The sequence below is a fragment of the Argiope bruennichi genome, chromosome 11 (genome assembly GCF_947563725.1).
Source record: "Argiope bruennichi chromosome 11, qqArgBrue1.1, whole genome shotgun sequence".
Lineage (NCBI taxonomy): Eukaryota > Metazoa > Arthropoda > Arachnida > Araneae > Araneidae > Argiope > Argiope bruennichi.
In genome coordinates, this window is record NC_079161.1 from 39,164,597 (window position 1) to 39,188,753 (window position 24,157).

At 31.1% G+C, this 24,157-nt stretch overlaps 1 protein-coding gene across 1 annotated transcript in view; it reads right to left on the minus strand.

Annotated features, from left to right (window-relative positions):
- The window catches only part of LOC129957344 (sushi, von Willebrand factor type A, EGF and pentraxin domain-containing protein 1-like), a 116,245-nt gene that overhangs the window by 20,111 nt on the left and 71,977 nt on the right, over nucleotides 1-24,157 (minus strand). The window contains exons 3-4 of the mRNA XM_056069623.1: nucleotides 12,142-12,345; nucleotides 6,104-6,193 (exon numbers count right to left, since the gene is read on the minus strand). Of these exons, the coding sequence (XP_055925598.1) occupies nucleotides 6,104-6,193; nucleotides 12,142-12,345 (294 nt within the window). The remainder of the gene's footprint in view (nucleotides 1-6,103; nucleotides 6,194-12,141; nucleotides 12,346-24,157) is intronic.

Here is a 24,157-nt window from a genome sequence, read left to right on the forward strand (position 1 = left end):
TCACATATGTTGACATTAAATGTCTGTTGAGATCTTCACTGTATAATGGCTTGTAGATTATCCATCGCTCACATGTGTCCATTATATATGTTGTTAATACTTTCTGGATTCAGAACCTACACGCGTTTTTCTCGATTATCACACTCTCATTCTGATTTGCAATTTTTGTTCCTTTTGACGCCTACTAACATCCGTCTAAGTTTGGTGATCCTATTTATGAATATCGTCCACTGTCCATACCTCAATAACTAATTTCAAAACCTTTAAATATAGGCTTGTGCTTTCAGTTGAAAAAATGCTGGAAATGATGTACTAAATTTATATTTTATGCAACTTGAGTCAAAAAATATATTGCTAAAAAACAATCTAGGTGAGCAAAAGATTTGTATGCAGTTAGTTCCACAATCCTCTTAATGATTTTTAATAAAATATTTATATTTTAAACAAAAAAAAAACAAAGAAAAAAAAACCTTTCCAATCTTTTTCTGTTAAAACTGGTCAAATAAGGATATTTTTGAATATCACAATTTTAGACTATTTCAATGGCTGCTTCGAGGAAGATCCATCACTGAATGAAAAGCGTTTGCTCTAAATCCATTGACTAGCCGAAGACAGTGAAAATTGAAGCAACATAACTTGGTCAATTTCGATCGCAGAAGAATGTATATATATTTTTTAAATGTTAGTTAAATATTGTAAAGTACTCTTGTTACATTAATAAGACAAAACGAAATATAAAAATTTAGAATTCATAATTTTTTCAACTACGCATTCATTTACCAATTCCAGCAGAATGAAATATAATTGTTTACATCGGCTCAGAGCCTTTTTGTAACTGAAACTATATGCGTATCTCAAAAAAAAAAAAAACCATTTTGAACCATGATTGAACAGATGTAACCATACATACCATTGTTCATCATGGATTACCATAACAGAAGATGTTATGGTAATCCATGATGAACAATGGATTACCATAAGATTTTGTAACCATACTGTGATATACAGTATGGTTACAAAATCATTCCCTGCTGTTTATAAAAAAATTATTGTAAAACACCATTCTAAGATAACAAATGGTTGTTTAAATATATTATTAAGACGCTTATAATTTTTTTAATAAAACCATTTAAATAAAAAAATTCAATATAAGCACCCTCGGCAGTTCGAAGAATGTCAAAGTAGTATTCCAATTCTCGCCACATATTGTCCAACATTTTCGCTATCACATTCGATACAAAATTTGTGGTGGGTACTTTGATTGAATAAAAATCTTCAACTGTCGTTGCAAATTCTTTGCCCTTTATGTAACCTCAAAATTGACACTAAACAGTAATGAGCAGAAGAACGCACTAAACTTCATCGTTAGTTAACATCATTTTGATAACAATTCAAAGTAAAATCATAATTGCAGCAATAATTTAGCTATCTTTTGGATTTAAAAAACTGAGAACATGGCTATTCCATTAGAAAAATTTAAAACATAATATTCAATAGTTCTTTTGTAATGATTTGTTTGTATTACAGGGAAAGATTTTATCACCATCTTGTGTATAATACTAACCAGCGGAGAGATCATCCCAAAATTTTTTTGCATACTCTCTAATATAAATATTATCCCAAAGAATGCTTTGGCGCGCAATAGTTACGAAATATTAAATTTTGGCTCGAATTCATCATTTTTACTGAATATATCGTCTCATCCTTGGCGAGTTATTTGGCGATTCATCCCTGGCATGCTTATATCATAATATCCAACAATCGAATTTGTGCTTTAGACACGTTTTTCTCAATCAATTGAAAAAAAGGATTCGACACAAAACTGCACCAGTAGTTTTTCTGAATTATCGTTTTTACATGTTTCTGAAAGTAGATGCCAACATAGGTCAATATTTGGCTCAAAATTTGACAGGTGTCTACAATATAAATGTGTATGCCGAATTTTGTATAACTATCTTCGTTTTGTCGTTAATGCTAACTTCTATTCGAATAGCCGTACAGACAAATTTCTACTGAACGGATTTCGCTCAAATGTATTAATCTGGTTTTAGGCCTGTATATCAAATTTCAATAGTCTAGCACAAAGTGTTTTTGATTTATCTTTATCGCAGACAGACAGACGGACATTTTCCAAAAAAAAGGTCCAAAGCTCGGAGGTTCATCAGAATATCGAGTTTGAATTTTTTGACGATTACTATTTTTTCTCTATACTATGTATACAAGAAAGTGATTACTGTAACTGCTTCGAGATTTAACTTCTGAATTGATCTACGTCGCATTAAATTTTTTTAAAAAATACCAGAATAAGAATGCAGAAATAGTAAATATAATTATTTGGAAATATACTATTACATCTGTACCCAAAACACTTGGATACCGAAAACAGCATAAAGGGTTTTTAACCTAATGACACTATTATGAAACTGGTGAATAGTGCCGACATAACTTTTTTTTTGGCACGCAGTCAAGGAATGCTCTTTGTTTTTCCTGCCAAGTTGATTAACAACCACAACACTAAAATAGCAATCTTACGCGTTTCTAAACCTTAAAAAAAAAGAAAAAAGATACGCAACCTGTACTTGCTGGGAACTACTGTTTTTCTCAAAAGAGTAGACTGCCAAGCAGATTGAATGATTCATTCTAAACATAACTGTAGTTTGACAAATATGAGTAAAAATAGGAAACTATAATTAAAGAGATCACAAGAAGCGATATATCTGATTCAGCGTTACGAAAAATAAATGTGTTTACGAAGATATATCGCTTGAGGCATAACTTATTCCTTAAATCACAGAAGCTATTGATGTTTATTAAAATCCGTGTAATACTTTGTTTCGTAATTTTTTTAAAATTTATTCTTATCTTTAAAATTTTATGGACACACGATTATAATATTTTCATGAAACATCGCTTCACTTAGCCTTAAATTTAATTAATAATTCAAGAATAATCTGTTTTGAATATTTAAAATAAAATCAACAAGTCTTTTTAGTTTGATTTTGAGTATATTAATAAAAGAGCATTTTATCTCCGCCAAACTTTCTCACATACTCTCCCATAAAGGGTTTATCCTCCCCCGCACCGAATAAAATTGTATATCTTGGGCAAGACCATAAGTGCCTTGTATGGTATTGGCGAAACATAGTTACGAAATATAGATCTTTGGCTTGAATCTGCCGAAACTTTACCATTAGGGTTATTTAGTAGAATCGTTATTAGAAACAGAAACTGTCTTTCTCCGAAACTTTACCACCAGGACCTTTATACATGGGGCATCATTTGGAAGAATCAGTGTTAGAAGCAATTCCACTTTCCAAATAAGAAAAAGAAACTTTACCAATAGGAACTCAAACACACACAGAGAATTATTTAATGGAATCGTTATTAGAAGAAGGAATTGTCATTATCCCTATTGAAACTTTACAGCCAGTCCCTTTAAACACGGTGCATCATTTCATGGAAACAGTATTAAAAACAGAAACTCTCCTACATGAGAGTGCCACTAGAACAACAAACATGACGAATCATTTAGCAAACTCGTTATTAGAAGAAGGAACTCCATTTTTCATTCCTAGGTCCACCACGATATCCAAGTAGCACAGAATGTTGAACAATATTGTACGATATTATGTTATACAATATTCAATAATATTATACAATACTTCGAATATTGCTTAATATCATGCAATATGCACAGAATGTTGAACAATATTGAACGATATTATGTTATACAATATTCAATAATATTATACAATACTTCGAATATTGCTTAATATCATGCAATATGCACAGAATGTTGAACAATATTGAACGATATTATGTTATACAATATTCAATAATATTATACAATACTTCGAATATTGCTTAATATCATGCAATATGCACAGAATGTTGAACAATATTGAACGATATTATGTTATACAATATTCAATAATATTATACAATACTTCGAATATTGCTTAATATCATGCAATATGCACAGAATGTTGAACAATATTGAACGATATTATGTTATACAATATTCAATAATATTATACAATACTTCGAATATTGCTTAATATCATGCAATATGCACAGAATGTTGAACAATATTGAACGATATTATGTTATACAATATTCAATAATATTATACAATACTTCGAATATTGCTTAATATCATGCAATATGCACAGAATGTTGAACAATATTGAACGATATTATGTTATACAATATTCAATAATATTATACAATACTTCGAATATTGCTTAATATCATGCAATATGCACAGAATGTTGAACAATATTGTACGATATTATGTTATACAATATTCAATAATATTATACAATACTTCGAATATTGCTTAATATCATGCAATATGCACAGAATGTTGAACAATATTGAACGATATTATGTTATACAATATTCAATAATATTATACAATACTTCGAATGTTGCTTAATATCATGCAATATGCACAGAATGTTGAACAATATTGAACGATATTATGTTATACAATATTCAATAATATTATACAATACTTCGAATGTTGCTTAATATCATGCAATATGCACAGAATGTTGAACAATATTGTACGATATTATGTTATACAATATTCAATACTTCGAATATTGCTTAATATCATGCAATATTTTATAATATATGTATAATACTGCGGAAGTGGATCGTCTAGTGGCATCGATATTGGAAGCATGAAATCACTAGTTTCGAAACCGAGATCTTATCATCAAGACACATGTACGGCGGATCATTTGATAATATTGGGTTTCGAAGAGGAATTTTCCCACTATCCAATGCGAAAACTTACCATCCATTCCTAAAGATTTCACCTATTCGTGTAATGTTTCAACCAAGAAATAAACGTTACAGAGCATATCATCACACGGCGCATTTTTTCATACTAAGCTATGACGCTACAGCCTATTACTTTCTTATATACATAGTATAAAGAAAGTATAGTAATCATAAAAAAAAATCGAATCGAGATTTCGACAAATCACCACGATTTATACCTGCCTGAGGAGGAAAAACCCACTTTTGGAAAATGTCCGTCTGTCTGTCTGTGAAAAAGATAATACAAAAACGTTTTGAGTAGACGGTTAAAATTTGGTATACGATCCTTACACTAAATCTGCACATTTCTAACAAATTTTGAGCCGAATCCATTCAGAGGAAGTGTGTCTGACCGGTTGTTCGTTTATAAGCCATCTCGATAGCTACGCAAACGAATAGAGCTAGATCGATAAGATTTGGAACACGGATTTAACATCTATAGTGTAGACATCTGTCAAAGTTTGGTTACAAAACCAACAATGGGTTAAATGTCTGTCCGTCCGTACTTTCGGAAATATAAAAACGCGATAATTAAAAAACGTAATGATTTAAATACATTAAATTAGATATGTGATTTTGTGATTACAAGACAAGTTTTATATCAAATATTTGTTTGAATTGGGAAAAACGTGTCTAAAGCATTCGGATACTATTAACCGCATGCTAGGGATTAATCGCCAAATAACTCGCCAAAAATCACTCGATAGATTCAGTAAAAATGTTAAATTCACGTCAAAAGTTCATATTTCGTAACTAGTGAAGGTCAATATCATATAAAGTGTTCTCTGGCGCAAGTTTATTAGAGTAAGCGAGAAAATTTTGGCAAGTGTTTCTCAGAAATGCATTCTATAACTAGCGCGGCGCATGTGCTGTTTATCCAAGTGATAGTATGAACTGAATACATTATGCCACATTTAGAAAAAATACCACTGTAAAAATAGTGTCTTTAGTATTCTATCAAAGTACGTTAATATCGTTTTCATGTTTTCGTAAAATATCTTTTTTTATTCATTTATTTCCTTTTAAATTTTATCTCTGATATAGGCTTTTAACTGAAATTGAAATCCAATATATGTAAAGCTGATATGTACGTATTACGTTCGAAAATGAACTAAAACTGATTAGGTGCTTTTAAGAACAAATAAATTTATCGATATTGATATTGTATCCACATTTCTTTATTTTATTTCGATTTTTTTTTTATCTAAAAGTAAACAGACTGAGGGTCTTGTGAGTTACTTGCACATCAAAAAATAGTTGAGAAAAAACTTACCGAAGCGTCCATTGAAGGATGCGCATTTGTGATAAGAAGCTGTTGTCGAATCTCGAACGCTGATAGCATAGATGGTGAGTTGGGCAGGATCTGAAACAATAAAATAAGTAATTTTATTTATTTATTTTCTGCTTTGTTTTGTTTTTTTAATGTCTGACAGGAAACAAAGACAATTGACCTTTAATATTAGTAAAGAACGTGATTTGGATTTATGTTAGAAATTTTTACTCGTGAATTTTCAATAAACGATATAACATTTCTTGCATGAATGGAAGAATTTGATGTAAAACCATCAAGAATGAATGAATAAAATAATTTGATGTAAAACCAGCAAGAGTGAATAAATAAAAGAATTGGATATAAAACCAGCGGGAGTGAATAAATAAAAGAATTTGATGTAAAATCAGCAAGAGTGAATAAATAAAAGAATTTGATATAAAACCAGCGGGAGTGAATAAATAAAAGAATTTGCTGTAAAACCAGCAAGAATGAATAAATAAAAGAATTTGATATAAAACCAGAGGGAGTGAATAAATAAAAGAGTTTGATATAAAACCAGTAAGAGTGAATAAATAAAAGAATATTATGTAAAACCAGCAAGAGTGAATAAATAAAAGAATTTGATATAAAACCAGCGGGAGTGAATAAATGGAAAAACCTGCTATAAAATCAGCAGGAGAGGTCTGTCCTAAACTTCCTCTCATATTTTCTAATAATAGTGTTAACCCTTTCCAAACGTATTATAAAATTGTGAACCTTATACAAGGATATCACAAAGACTCAGATTTTTATTTTGACAAATGAGAAATGTATGTTTCGTAGTATAGTAAAAACAATATATTTATATTTGTATCATTAAAACGCATGGCATTGGTAAACAACAGTTATGAAATGACGATTTCTGAAGTGAATCGTGCCTTTGAACAATTTTTATTTAATATAGGGGCCCACACATGAAATTATGTCTTGATAAACTGCACATTTACGTATTTACAAATTGTTGATCTATTTTTGTATATTAAAATATCAATCGTTTTTGTTATATTTGTGCTGAAATCGTTTCTTTTTTTATATGAAATTGAAATTTTTAAAAAACAATTTGGAATTAACAATGTAAAAAAATCGAATGTTTGGCATTTCAAAAATAGAAACTTCCGCAAAGTTCATAACTATCTTCTAATATTTTTAAAAAATGTGCTTATTCTCTATACAATATCAAATAAATTATTATCTTCCTACAGTAAAAAACGAGAGTTTTTAGTTATAATTCTAATTAAAAATTATTTTATTGTTTTAAGCATAAAAACATACTCTTAGAGCTGAGACAAGCACAACAGATGTGGGCCAGGAACCTTAGGTTCAAGGAGGTTTATTATTATTTATTTTATTTTTTATCAATTCTAATTCGTTTTAATTTTATATTTATTAAATTTTAACATTAAATCATCTCTTTCTCGGCTTCGTAACTTGCTAAATATCTAAAGGAAGACTATCGCAATTACTCAACAGATATTCACAAATAGTTTTACTGGCAACTACAATTTCTTTCACGCAGTGAATCCTTAAATTCTTTTGATAATATCCATGCTTGTGTATTTAAGTTATAAAATAAATTGCTAAATGCAAAGCGCACTAATTATTAAATGCTATTTAAAATTATTATAAAATAGTATGCAGTTATTCTAAAACTATAATAATTATAATTAACAATATTCAAAATTGCATTTTTTACTTTCTTTGCTCTATTATGGGAACTATAAAAAGCCGAGTGACAGAACTGAAATCAGTCAGTATTGAGTAGCAGACGAGGCGAGCGAATAAAGATGACTTATACATAGTACAGAAAAAGTATAATTATCTTCAAATAATTCGAATTTGACGAAATTCCACATTTTAGATCATCGTGAGTTTGAAAGGCACATTTTTGGAAAAAGTCCGTCCGTCTATCTTTCTGTGACAGAGATAACTAAAAAACGCTTTAAGATATACGGATGAAGTTTGGTATACGGTCTTTATACCAAATTTGTAGATTTGTGTCGAATTCTGAGCAAAATTCGTTCAGAGGAAGTCTGTCTGTCCAATTGTTCGAATACAAATTAACACGAAAGCTACAAAACGAAGAGAGCTAAATAGATAAAATTTGGTAGACATGTGGGATGTTTTAGTGGAGAAGGTTGCAAATTGGGATAGTTAAGTTACATCCACACATAAAGAATGAGCGACGACTTTTTTTTATATAAAAATAAACATCTTTTAATTTTTAACGCTAACACATCGACAGACAACAGATTTTTTTTTGAAAGACCGGAAATTGATCTTTTTAATTCGCACAGCTTGCGCGTACAGATTGCGCGCGAATACAGTCATTTTGATGGAAGCAGGATCGCCACAGTACTCCCCCCTCTAGTAGTGCAGCAGGCACTGAAGTTAGAGGTAACGAGTGTTGAAGCGAACTCGTCGGCCAGATCTGGTCACATAAGGTACTGGAGTAGAATTTGTAGGTGACACAGGACTCGATGGAGACAGTTCAGGTACTGGTTTTGGTGAAGTCGGAACTGCAACTGGTGGTGATATTGCTGGTGCAGAGGACTGGTGAGAGTTCTCGAAGAACGCAGGCTTTAAGCGATCAATGTTGATCGTGGACTGTTTGCCGTTCTTTTCAATTGTGAACATTTTATCAGTTCGTTTGAGTACGAGGTATGGTCCATCGTATGGCGCTTGTAAAGGTTTTTTAACAGCATCGTGGCGCACGAACACATGTGAGCAAGTGTCCAGAGCTGGATGAACGAATACTTTCTTGGTGTCATGAGGTGCAGTAGCAACAGGTTTAAGTTGATCCATCAAGGTCCGTAAATTTATTAGGAACTCATGAGGCTCGACGTTAATTGAAGGGGATTCAAAAAATTCTGATGGTAGTTTAAGGGTTGAGCCATAAACTAGTTCGGCCGATGTGCACTGTAGATCTTCTTTTAATGCGGTTCGGAGTCCGAGCAAAACCAAAGGAATTGATTCGGTCCATTTCGTAGATGCATGACATCGGAGGCTTTGTTTAAGAGATCGATGGAATCGCTCGACTATTCCATTGCTTTTTGGGTGGTATGGGGTCGTTCGGATCTTTTGGACACCCAAGAGTTTGCTGAGCAAAGAAAACAAGTTGCTTTGGAATTGTCGTCCTTGATCTGTCGTGATTATTGAAGGCAAACCGAAGCGTGAGATCCAATGAGTTATGAATGCACGCGCAACAGTTTCAGCAGAAATATCAGGAATGGGAATTGCCTCAGGCCATCGTGTGAAACGATCTATGCAGGTAAGTAGGTATCCGCAATTGTTTGAAGGTGGAAGAGGTCCTACGAGATCTAGATGAACATGATCGAATCTGGCTGCAGGTAATTGAAAAGATTTAAGAGGACTATTGGTGTGTCTAGCTATTTTAGATTTTTGGCAATCTAGACATGAACGGGTGAAATTTGAAATGTCCTTTTGCATGGACGGCCAAAAGAATCTCTCTGAAATCAAATGTTTAGTAGCACGGATACCTGGGTGGGAAATATTGTGCAAAGATAGAAAAACTTTCTTTCGGAAAATTTCTGGGACGTAAGGTCTAATTTTGTTTTGCTTGACATCACAGTAAAGTTTAGATGAATTGGGGTCGGTTGAGAGAGGTTTTAAACAAAGTGACAGTTCATTCTTTGCCAAAATAGTCTGAAGTTCTTCATCAGATGCTTGTGCTTCCGCCATGGCAGAAAAGTCTATTTTTGGTAACTGTATTTCATTAATACGAGATAAGGTATCAGCTACAACGTTTTTTGAGCCCGATACGTGCCTGATGTCGGTGCTGAATTGTGCAATGAAATCAAGGTATCTTAGTTGTCTTGGAGAAGAAGAGTCAGATTTTTTGGTGAAAGCAAAAGTAAGAGGTCGATGATCTGTAAATATTATGAAATTTTGACCTTCCAACAAGTGTCGAAAATGTTTGATAGTTGCATATATCGCCAAAAGTTCCCTATCATACGTACTGTATTTACGTTCTGAGGGCGTAAGTTTTCGGGAATAAAATGCTAGAGGTTGTTGACCATTAGACGTAGTTGTATGGAGGACAGATCCGATGGCTGAGTCTGAAGCATCAACCATGATAGATAATTGCTGGTTAGGTGAATGGAAGTTCAAAGTAGCTGCATTTGCAATATCCGATTTGCATTTTTCGAAAGCTTCTGTAGTGAGGTCAGTCCAAGGAACAAGTCGCTTATCATTCTTTTTAGAGTTTTTTAAAAGTTCGTGTAGGCTAGCTTGAGTCTGAGCGGCATGAGGCAAAAATCGACGGTAAAAATTGAGCATGGCCAAGAAACGCTTTAGCTCAGATATATTTTGAGGTTTGGGAAAATCAGAAATGGCTTGAACTTTTCCGGTAAAGGTTTCACGCCTTCAGATGTAATTAGACAACCTAGAAACTTTACCGATTGCTTCCCAAGGACGCATTTTGAAGGGTTTAGTTTCAATCCGTGCTGAGATAATTGTTCAAATACTGTTTTTAAATGTTGTTTGTGCTGTTCTACATTATTTGATGCAATCAGTATGTCATCAAAATAAGGAATGCAGAAATCTAAATTTGACAAAACTTGATGTATATAACGTTGAAAGGTTTGTCCCGCGTTTCTTAAACCAAAGGGCATATAAACATATTCAAAAAGACCAAATGGGGTTGTGATTGCTGTTTTTGGAATGTCCGGAAATTGATCTTTTTAATTCGCACAGCTTGCGCGTACAGATTGCGCGCGAATACAGTCATTTTGATGGAAGCAGGATCGCCACAGACATATTTAGCGTCTATAGTGTAGACACCTATCAAATGTTATGTCAAATTCAATGAGGGATTGATTATCTGTTGATCTACAAGTGCAATTTTATGTTCAATTTGTGGGAAATTTATGTTCAATCGGTTTTGAAAAATGCGTCTAAAACAGAAATTCGACTTTCGGATACTATTACAAGGGATCGGGACAGCCTGGTTGGTAGGGCGTTGGACTCGCATCCCATCGGTTGTGATTTTGAATTCCGCCGGCCGAAGATTCTCCGTGTGTGTGGTGGCTGGTGCACGTATAAATCTGTCGTGGTCACAAAGTCTTCCATGTCGAGAGTAATATCACTGGGTGCACTGGTTCAGAGGTGATCATTCTCTGATTCAGGTCTAAATTACGATCTGTGGATGAGCGAATGAAATGCATGAATGAAGTCCTCCCTCTTAAAGATGGTTGTGACGCGTGAGTAGTTAAGTCGTTCTCTTGGCCCTAGCTGGCGCTACTGTAAAAACAAGAGACGCTCACTCGGCTTAAATCGCTGACAAAAACTATCAGCCGGCTTGTAAAATGCCATAAATCACAACAACAACGTCTCAGGGATTTATCGCCAAAAAAATCGCCAACGGTCACACGTTAGATTCAGTAAAAATGCTAAATTAACGCCAAAAGCTAATATTGTATGTCAATTCCATAAAGGCACTTTCCGGGATAACACCTTTATTAGAAAGTGTGTCAGAAAGCTTTCGGGAGACCATTCTCGTTGGTTTAAAACGGAATGTTGAAAACTGATGATGAATCGAAATGTGTTAGTACAAAACTGTGACGGTTTCTAAGGGCATCAAGAAATTTGTGACAGGGACTTTCATAAATTTCATCCAACCCTCTGTCGGAGCAAATGTATAAATATTATTTTGAAAGAAAATCGAAAAATTGCATTGAATATTGGATATAACTGATTGTAAAATGCCATAAATCACAGCAACAACGTCTCAGGGATTTATCGCCAAAAAAATCGCCAAGGGTCATGCGATAGATTCATTAAAAATGCTAAATTAACGCCAAAAGCTATATATTGGATATAACTGATAACCTAGAAATTATTTTATTAAGTAGAATAAAGATGATACATAATCGCGATACGAGCGAAAGGGTTAAACGAAAGTTAAAATTATAAAACAAATACAAATCAAACTTTCCAGGCTAGCAACATAACGGGAAGGTTAATGGGAGAGTCAACTCTACCTTGTGAATAGATGCCAGCAGGGACAGTGATGGCAACAGCTCGGACCCTTTGATTCTGCCGCATGTCCACTCGTATCCATCTGGGGCGGAGTTTGTCCGTGTATGTGCAGGTTCGGGGATCGCCATCGATGGAGTTGTCGGGGGGATACAAACTTAAGGTCTGTCTGGACGAGGCCTGTTGATCGACACTCGAAAGGCTGCGATCTGAAAGAGAATAAAAAGTGAATAATGCAATCTCTATCTCTAATAATAAAGATGAGAATGTATCTATGTTGGCGATCAATAACTACAGACCGTTTGATCTGTAGCTACGAAATTTGCGCATAAATACCAAGAAAGATGAGAATATGTGTTCGGAGCAATTGTTTTAAACTTTTAATTAGAACTTTAATTAATTAAAAAATAAGCCGAATTTTACACCGTTTGAATTTTTAAAGGCCTTTTTAAACTAGAGTAATTCAAAAGTCATCCAAATGTTTCCTGAATTTTGGCAAATTATTTAAATTTATGTTTTGTTCCATTTCCGAAAATAAAATTTCCGAAACTTGAAATTCAAACCGTTTTCATTGCTTTATCAAATATTTAACCGCATGATTTTCATCTATTGTTGGAAGTTAAAGAGGAATTCCGTTTAATATTTGCTTACTTTACAAGACGAATAAAAATGTAAAGCGACAATATTGCAATGTTAGATGGATTAAAACATTTACTTATGATATCAATGCTGCTATGATGTCATGGGACTGGACATTATTAGGAGAGTTCATGCATACAATGAACAGAACATATATAAGATAATTAAAATAACATGACTTTAATGTCTGTTAATTAGACGAAATCATGTACTTAAAATTATATCTAAAGATTTAACAAAACTTAGACGTAACCAATATCCCTGTCTAACCAGCTGTTGCCAAAGGCGACAAGTTAAAAACAGAATAAAAAGAGATTTAAAAACAAGCTTTTATAAAATGTACTAAAAAAAAAATTGAAAATATTTTTCAAAAACCATAAGACCGGAGTAGGAAAAACGAGAGAAAAAAATGGAACATTAATAGATGTATTCTAATTAAAGTGGAGCTTTAATCGATTCGTAATATATTTTAATTTTTCAGGAATATTTATGATTTTGCTTTCTAAGCACTTTACTGTGGTTTTTTTATTATCGCATTATTTTTAATGCCCGAAGCTTTCACGATTGTTTTTTCTTTTGATAAGAAAAAAAAAATCTATTTCTTATCATATTTCACAAAAGCGTATTTTAAACACATTTTAACTTTTTATCCCTTTTTGCATTTTAGTACTAAATTTATATTCTTGTGAAAGTACGCAGTGACAGATGGTCAACCTCCTGACGGATTTTATTCCAAACCTGATATATATATATATCTACAACCCCCCGAAGGGCTCTTCAGATATGAAGATGAGAATGGTGTTGGATCTTCCCACCCTGTTGAGTACAGAAATGGTGTTACGTCAGCTATCGCCTGTCGATGACGGAACGTGCTTCCTACTGGATGGGTTGAACCGTCCATGGTTCAACTCCTTTAGTTCACGCCAATGCTGTTGCAGCGTCCGGGCATTCAGATATTTCCGTGTACCTCAAGATGGGTCGGAGTATTCGTTTAGTGATTACATATCTACAAATGTCACAACTGTGTACCATATTTCATCCATTTAGTTTGTAATTATCGTGCTTATATTCCGAGAACCATATAAACTTTTAAATGAATTTTTTTCAAAATTTGATTAATGTACAAATTCAGACAAATGATTTCTACCGTAACATTTTTGAATTATCGTGTTCATGGAAAACATAATTACAAAAATATGTTTTTCGGACTCGAAGAGGTCTGGAATGTAGAGTCAAAACCTCCAGTTCGAAATTTTTTTGCGATTACAATATTTTCTCTTTAGTTTACGAAAAAATAAAAATCAAGCAAAAAAATGAACTGAAAAGAAAAATACTGTAAAGATAATAAATCACATTTTATTTCAGTTACAAAATATATCGATGAACGACAAGTGCAATTGCTAAAGATGAGATAAAAAACAAATTTATTGGAATACTGTGCAAAACGATATGCATCGTTAGTTCGAAATATATCGTCGTTTCATTCTGGTTACAAGCGCTACAGAATCGTAACTTGATATTTCTAAGATCCAAAACAGCGTTTTTCAGCTTATCAAACACGATATCAGTCATGCTTGGATGAAAAATAATCCCTTTCGATTGTGTTTGAAGGAAAGGTTACTTTAAATGCTGTTAGGAAAATGATCCGTGTAAACAATACAGGATTTCCGGTTGAAATCCATATGCTGCAGAATTTTAAAACTGCATCTGCTGAAACGGTTAGTTATAAGTTTTTTTTTTTAAATCTAATTTTTTTAAATACAGTATGATTGGAATCGAATATTAAAATTCTCTGGCATTAAAATTTAACTTTAAAAAAAATTAATAAAAAGAACATTTTGTGTTTGCAAAAACTATTTTAGCTAATAACGGAAATGTTTGATATGTACAGGCGTGAAAACACGGAAGTTGGTGGGGTTGATTTTTATTTAAAATGTAATTAACAAAAACACCTTATGATAAAAAGATTTTTAAAAAATGTGCATTTTGTCAAAACATAATTTTTTGTTTTCTCGTATAAGCAATATAGAGAAAGTAAAGCAACCGTCAAAAAAATTCGAACTCGCCGAGTTCGAAAAACACAATTTTGGAATATGTCTGTATGTTTGTGATAAAGATAACTGAAAAAAGCTTTGTTGCTAGAAGGCTGAGATTTCGTATAAGGACTTTACTCTAAATTTTAAGATTTCTATCAAATTTTGAGTCATAGCTGTTCAGAGGCAATCCGGCTGTTTGAATATTGTCGCGTAGGTACTTTAATATGGAACTCAATGAAACACATAAGAAGTACAGCTAAACCAATTTATTAAATCAACTCTGAACTCAGAACACAGTGACTGACAGATCTTCTGCTTTTATACAAGCAGGGAAAGTTCCAGAATACTTTTCTGGAGACAGTAAGAAAAGTCCAGAACACTTGTTTGGTAAACTAAAGAAATGTCCAGAACCTTCTGGAACATGAAATAAAGGAAAACATAAAATCAAGGAATTACATTTTACACGGACTGTGAATCGCATTGTCTCTAGCGAGATTCGAACTTGCGATCTCTTGATTATGAGATTAGTGTTATGACCATTCGGCCATGGAGAGTCGACTGCCTCTTTTCAATGCGGCAATATAAATTAAAATGATAATTACAAAATGAAGAGAGCTAGATAGATACAATTCGATGCACAGATTTAACGTCCATAGTGTAGAAAACTGTCAAATTTTGAGCGAAATCCAACAATGCGTTGACTGTAGGTCAGTCTGTACTTTCAGAAACATGTAAACGCGATAATTGAAAAACGCAATGTCTTAAAAATATCAAATTTAGAATGGGATTTTGGTACTACAAGTGCAGATTTGTACCATATCTTTGTTTCAATCGGTTGAGAGAAATGTGTCTAAAACATAAATTCGATTCTCAGATACTATTACCGCATATCAGTGATTAATCGCCAAATAACTCGCCAAGGATCACACGATAAAATCACTCAAAATGTTAAATTCACTCCAAAAGTTTATATTTCGTAATTATTATATGTCAGTGCCATGTAAGGCATTCTTTCGCAAGAAAAGTTTATTAGAGATTGTATGAGAAAGTTTTGGTGGAACGATTCCCGCTGGTTTACTTATCGTTTTTAACTATATAAGAATAAGCTGGCAGACAGATTGTGACCATTTATCGGATTTGATATAAAATTTAATAAACCTCTATATTTCTAATGATGGTATTACGGAACAAATTCCATCCTTCTAATCCACTACATTTTTGAATTGACTCGTTCACAAACTGACAGAGCAGCTGATAAACAAAAATAAAGCCAAAGATCTTTTTCTCGATCTCTGGGACATGAAGATTTATTAAATTCTCGAAGTCGAATTTTTTTAAAGATTATTTATTTATTTCTCTTTGCACATTTCATATAAGAAAATGTAAATATTGTAAGACTTATTTCTGTAACTTAAATCTATTTCCGAATAAATAAATTTCTAAAAGTAGAGAATTATTGCAAAAGGTATTGCTTCCTAAAGTATAAAAAAAGGGGAGGGGTGGAGGATAAGAGACAGAAAGACTTTCGCAATGATGTATCTCTGTTTTGAAAGCACTTCCTGATAACGCTCGAGTACCTGTTCAGGGTTGGGGGTCACTGTCTGTTAGGAGTATGCGCCAAGAACGTTCTTTTTGCTGGACGTCTTCCAAAAGGAACCCTTCAGTTTGTGTAAAAATAGAAACTAAAAGAAGGAATTTTTTACTATTGCATATTAGGAAGCTATGTAGTAAAATAATTTGGATGCCTTTCATGCGATCAACTTTATTTTGGTGCTTCTAATGGCTGCTCAAAAACAAACTTATTGCCGAATGTATCTCTTAGAAATAACTTTTGACATATTATATATTTTCTTAAAACAAGATTGGCCGAAATACCTTTTTTATTTTCTCGTACCTACGCACCTCGTACGAAATATAGCCCCAAAAAACGGCCAACATTTGAGAGATTTGGTTCAAAATTGAAATGAAAGATCTTTCATTTCAAATACTAAAAATGTGGACTAATTTTTATTTTTCTAAATTGTTAAGTTTTTTTTAATTATCGCGTTCATATGTCTGCTAATAATAAATATGTGCTAATCGAATGTATAACACAGCGAACAAAGCGGTATTGGGTTCTACATTAATATATGTCTATTAAAATTTGAAATTTCAAAACTATTTTGTTGATAACACATTAAAAGCAACTTACACAACTGTTAGTTGAAATTTTTAGCAACCGTTTTCCCCTGCGATCCAAAAGCGGCCATGTTATTACATAATAACTATACATTCAGGCATTGAATTCTTTGTTAATTATACATTAAGGCATTGAATGCGTTGTTAATTATACATTAAGGCATTGAATGATTTGTTAATTATACATACAGGAAAGTATTGAATGTTTTGCTAATTATACATTAAGGCTGTGAATATTTTATTAATTATACATTATAGCATTGAACGTTTTGTTAATTATACATTCAAGAAGGATCGAATGTTTTATTAACTATACGTTCAGGAAGGATTGAATGTTCTATTAACTATACGTTCAGGAAGGATTGAATGTTCTATTAACTATGCGTTCAGGAAGGATTAAATGTTTTATTAACTATACATTCAAGAAGGATTGAATGTTTTATTAACTATACATTCAAGAAGGATTGAATGTTTTATTAACTATACATAGAAGAAGGATTTAAATGTTTTGTTAACCACACATTCAGGAAAACACTTAATGCTTTGTTAACCACACATTTAGGAAAGCATTGAATTTTTTTAACCACACATTCAGGAAAGCACTGAATGATTTGTTAACCATGCATTCAGGAAACATTCGCTGTTTTGATAATTAAACTTTCAAGAAGGCATTCACTGTTTTGATAGTTAAACTTTCAAGAAGGCACTAAATATTTTGCTAACTATACATTTAGAAAGACATTGAATGTTTGGTTAATTACACATTCAGGCATTGAATATTTTGTTAATTATACATTAGAGCATTGAATGTTCAGTGTTTCCCACACAATATTTGAATAGATATAGAATTAAAAAATATAAATTCGATGAACAATTCTGGCTTACAAGCTGTCAATCGAAACGAAATTCATTCAACATGGGATAGATTGTATATTGAACGTTTTGTTAATTATACATTAAGGCATTGAACGTTTGACTAATTATACATTAAGGCATTGAAATGTTGGTTAATTATGCATTAAAGTAGAGAATGTTTAGTTAACTATAAATAAAGGAATTAATAATAAACCTTCATCATTGAGTGTTTATTGATTATACATTAAGGCATTGAATGTTTTGTCAATTATAAATCTAGGATTGAATGTTTTATTAATAATACATTATCCAACGAACACTTTCAGCTTACAATTTGTCAATCGGAACAAAATTAATTCGACAATCGGGATGGACCTGTGTAAACTATTTGCTGAAAAATTTTTTATTCTAAAAATTACAAGTATGGCAGGTAAGTTATCAACAAATCAAAAGCATCACCAGCAAAGCATTTAAAAGGAAATTATCAATTATAATTTCTTTTATTCTGATCCTTTTCCTCACGATAGTTTCTCCGATATATAATGACTAACGATCTGTTCAATGAAGTAAAGCTAATTACGTGCAGAATATTTAAAAGGATAAGTTTATTTTAAATAGCATCACGTATTTTCAGAAAATGTTTTGACGACTACCAAAGCATAAAAATCGTAAAATCATTAACCCGAAAATAACGATCTGGACAGATAATTTGATAAAAAACTTTGTCGATTTGCCTAAGTTACGCCAACGCTTTGTCTGAATCAGATAAACTTTAATGTGTAAACAGAGTCTTGCCGATACATTAAAATGTATGATTTTATAATCTTTTCTTGTTATGAATTTCTTTAAAAAAAAAAGAATTTATTTATAACAAATAAATTCATTGAGAAGAAAAATATTCTTCAGTATAAGTTTATTTATTTTATATACAACCAAATAAAGATTGCATTCTATCGATACACTTTGAAACTTTAGCAAATGTCTTATTAATTGACTCTGCTTTTTTACTTTCTTGTATAAAAAATATAGAGAAAGTATCCATTAAAGAATTCAAACTCGAGATTTTGTCGAATCTCCACGTTTCAGACATTCCTCGAGTTTGAAAAATACATTTTTACGTCTTTCTATCTGTAACAAAGACAACTTAAAAACGACTTGAACTAGATTGATGTAATTTGATATTTGGACATCAGATCAACTTTGCAGATTTTTCTCTAATTTTGAACGAAATCTATTCAAAGGAATTCTGAGTGTCTGAATATAAGACGATAATTTCGGGACCAAATCCATCAAAGGTTATACTTACACATTTTTATAACTATAATTGTAGTTGTGTTTCAAATTTTGCTTTCAATAGGTTAGGAACAATACGTTCTAAAACATAAATTCGTTTTTAGGGTACCTATTGCTGAATACCAGGTTTATTCGCCAAAAAAGTCGCCAAGCATCAAACAATAGATTTCTGCAAAAATGTTAAATTCGCGCCAAATATCAATATTTTCTAACTATTGTCTGCCAATGCTATGCAAAGCATTCGTGGTTTTATCACAATTTTATGCAGGAGAAGACGGATAACAGCTTTTTTCGGAGAAGATCACTTTCATTGGCTATTTAAAATAATTAACTAGCCGTCTCTGGCGGCCAACTAGTTAGCTGGAAATATTAAGTTATAGTAAGTTTAATTTCAATTAAATTACTTGCGTATAATTTGATGTTCATTATCTTCTGAACTAAAAGATTTTAAGCTTCAAATGATGATAACATTAATGTTTTGTTGTTTTAATAGTCTCACAGCCCTTCTGTTAATTGTATATATGGGCATTGAATCCAGTGGCATTAAGTGCCATTGAAAATCTAAATATTCGGCTAATTCCTTTTCTAATTGCGTGCTGTCTTCCGTGCTATTGAAGCCTCACTTTCTAACATGGTTAAGACCTACAGTTGGAGAAAAGTTTGCGAACTTGGCTATGAAACCTTACTGCATATTTCAATCTTTTTACTTTCTGGTATAGGAAATATTAGAATCGTCAGGAAGTATTGTAATTATCCAATTCGAGGGAAGTCAGAAAACAACATTTTTAGAATTATATCAGTGTGTCTGTCTGGGAGTGCAAAAAATCAAAACCTCTTTAAGCTAGACTGATAAAACTTGATACCTGTATTTATAAAACCTGTCAAATTTTTAAAGAAAACCATTCACGGGAAGTATTCGAGTATAAGAGAACTCTATAACTAGAAAATGCAAAAGGCTAGTAGATATAATTTGTTATAAAAGTTTAAGCATTTGAAATATAACATCAAAATTTAAACCAAATCATTCAAAAAGTTGACTGTCTATTGGTTTGTATTTTTGCATGCATGTATTTTGATTTAAATTAACGAAATTTGGTATGTTATTTTGTGACTAAAACTGCAGTATTTCATTAAGTTTTGGTGTCACGATTGGCGCAAAAAAGTGCCCAAAATACATATGATAGATTCAATAAAAATGCTAGATTCGCGCCAAAGATCTATATTTTGCAACTATCGTTCACCAATGCCATCCAAGATATTCGCGGCCTTATCCAAGGTCCACAGTTTTATCTGGAGGAAAGAGGATAAAACCCTCAGCCATTAACACGATTCTTTTAATAAAATATTTCCTTTATTCGACAATTCTATGAATCAGTTAACATGATAAAAAGCACAAATGTTACCTTGTTACTTCATCATAATGCTACTAACGCTTGCATATTACATATGTTTTCTTATTCATATACGAATGAATCAGCACGTAGAAAGGATAATGCCCAAAATTTTCCAAACACGTTAAATCCTCCAGCAATGCAATATAACTTTCAATTATTTTTTTATCCTATTTTAACAGACAAATAAACAGTTTTAAGATCTTTTGATTTATCAAGTTTACGAACCAAAAATAACTTCCATTACCTAAAAGTGCTTATTACACTTGCGTGATAAACAGTTATCAACTGCTTTAAATTCAGTTATATAAAAAGATTTTATCATAAAATCAAAATATCTTATTAAGGAAAAAGGAAATAATGATAATAAAAAATAGGACACTTCATCAAAAAAAAGAAAAAATTATCGTGTTGACACAGAGGCGAGTTTAAAAATCGTTTTCTTGTAAAGGTGTGTCCATCGCTGATTTAGGTTTATAAATCGCAAAATGTCAGCGTAGGAATCGAAGTGCAATATTTTTTTTATCAAATCACCTCAGTTTTAATCGTTGAAGGAAAAAAACCGGAGTAACTGATGGTGGATTTTTTGGAATTTTTTTTTTTTTAACTTTTAAAACCCATTAGTTCTAAAACATAGTAGCTATAATTATAGCATCAAATATCTGATATAATTTTGTAACTAGTTAAGTTTTATATTTGAAATATTTTTTTATCGATTAGTCAAAATTTAGATCTTAAAAAATTAATTACAATGTTCATATTATTTTTAAAAAATATATGTTTAGAATTATTTTTTCTTCTTGTAGCAAATACATCATGTAATTAATTGCAAAAGATTTTATTCAAAACTGTATGTTCCGAATTTTTTTATTATTTTATTTATTTTAATTCTTGTAGTGAATATGTCACGTGACTAATTGCAAAGGATTTTATTGAAAACGATTATATTATGTTTATTTTTCTCTTTGGATAATGCATTATTTTTAATTGCATTAATTTAGTGGTTAGATTTTGTCAACATTAAATAATTACAATTTTTTGTTAGAAAAAGAAAATTATAAATAGTTCAATGCACTTACGTTGTAACAAATCTACTTTATAACGCATTAAGAGAAATCTATTCTAATTTAATTGATTTTTTTCATATTCAGTGAGAGATGTATTGAATAATTATTTTATCTAAAAAATGTATTACATAGTGCAATTATGTATAATTTCTTCGCTTTTTTGCCACTTTTTCATAATTTCTTAACTTTATAAAATAAATATTAATAATTAATAAATAAACTAATTCTTCACTTGGTTCAGCGTAGTTCTCAATAAATTTAATCTAATAAAATGATTATAGTTTTTTTTCCTCAGCCTTTGAGTTGAAAATTTAAGTTAAAAATTAATGTTTTTAATTACTTTTCTAGCAATGCTTGCCCTGATTTTCAAAAAAATTAATACAATTGCAATAAAAAATAACGTATAATGTAAAAATAATATTCCAAAACTGAATTAATTATTGTTTCTATTATATTTAGAAGTGGAAAGCTAAAGCACCTCAAATAAAACTTTCGTTCAGTCATAATTAGTCGGTATTCCAAAACTTCTTTTTTCTCTAACATTATCGGAAGCGACAATAGAACCGTTTAGAACCTACCGCATAATTAGAATTGACATGTTCTCAATTCCGAAAATTGCAGAAATAGTTACAACAGTAATGGATAGGGTTGTGTATGAAAAACTGAATTAAAACGATAATTCAGAAGAAATTATAAATGTTTTCGGTAATTATGAATATATAGAACATTTAATACTAAAATCTAAGTTGATTATCGACGTTTAATATATTTTCACAGACAACTTAACATGGAAGTAGGGAATATACTTTTAATTAAGAATTATTTTTAAAAGTTAAAGTCATTTTAAAAAGAACTAATTGATTACATTAAAACTATATTAAACTGAAAGCAGAAGTGATTTCAGAATGTAGATATTAATAAAATCGTAACCGAGGGATAGTGTTAGTAAAAAAATTATTCTTTTTAACGAAACTGACGGAAGATTTTGTTAAATGTTTTATAATATATCGTGCTTTTGCACATCTAAAATTAATAGATTAGTAATGGCCTTATCGCTAATTAATAAAAAATAAAAATTTCAAAAGAAATAAAATTAAAAGTAAAAACAATTTTTATACAAAGATTTATATTTCCAAATATCAAAATGCATTTTCTATTTTTAAATAAAAATCTTTTAGGACAAAATAATCTTGAAATTTGAAATCTTCTAAAATAAATGCATTGCTATATACATTTCAAATTCTTCAAGCCTTTAAATCACCTTTTTAAAATTTCTGCCACTGAATGGCATTTTCGATCGAATCATCATCTTTAAAAGAACAAGCATTCGCAATATATGTTTGTGGAAAAACAAGAGCATTATTTTTTTTCTTAATTTAATGGTTTCACAACTTTGACATAGCTTCATATTAATATTCAGCCGCCCTCTGTGTTTTCCCTGTTATTGCAAAACTTTCTTGGCAATCAAAAACACAACCCTGAAATTTTCCTTCTTACGGAATGCTAATTTCAGTATTATCTAAAATGTACTTCCCTGCTATTGCAGCTGTGAAGAACATATTTAAATCAATTTCAATAAACAAAACCAGATTTCATCAATGTTATTTTCAAATTGCGATGCTATTTCAACGAACAACAATAAATTGTAATCGTTTCATTTTTCGTATAAAAATAAAAGAATGGTAAAATCGTTTGCACTTTCAGGTTTATGAAATTTCAGTATTTCGCAATAAATGAAATAATAAGTTTCATTTTTGTTTATTGAAAATTTATGAATCATTTCTCATAATTTTAAAAATTGCAAACATTATATTGTATTATATTTTCTAAAATCCATCTAGAATTCGGATAATTTATTCATGATTCATATGAATTGTATATTATTCGTACATCAAGCTTCCGTTCTCTGTTTCAAAAAGAATTTGAATACATTCTATATTTTATGTTTTATTCCGTGAGATTAGATAGGAAAAAATGTTTTAGTGTCAAATAAATGCCAAAAAAAAAGTAGTAATTAATCGGATGAATACTGCGATAGCAATCTGTTCATGGTGTAAAAAATTTACCACAACCATTTTTTTAATCTTTTTCAAAACTGTAAGAATTTGTAACGTATTTAAAGAGTTATTCACTATTAAATTCCACTTTCAAATTTAAATTATTACTAGAAATTTTTGTTATACTTTATGACGAATGTACAAAATTTTAAAAAAATAATATTCACTAAAATAGCACGTCATACGTAGCATAATAAACTATGATAATAAATAAAAGAAATCTTTTTTTTCATGTGAGAGCATGATTTGTTTTGGTTAGGAGGTTTTGAAGCTCAAAATCGCGTAGGCAATGAATAAAGCATAAATGGTAGTTTTCATCATCATCTTTTAATCCTATATATTTTTTACCTGCTTTTACCAGTATTGCATTATTATTATGTATGCTTCTTTGAAAGCAGATGCGTTCTTAAAAGGTTTTGACCTGCTTTTACCAATATTGCTTTATTATTACGTATGCTTCTTTGACAGCAGATGCGTTTTTAAAAGGTTGATGTAGAACTATGAC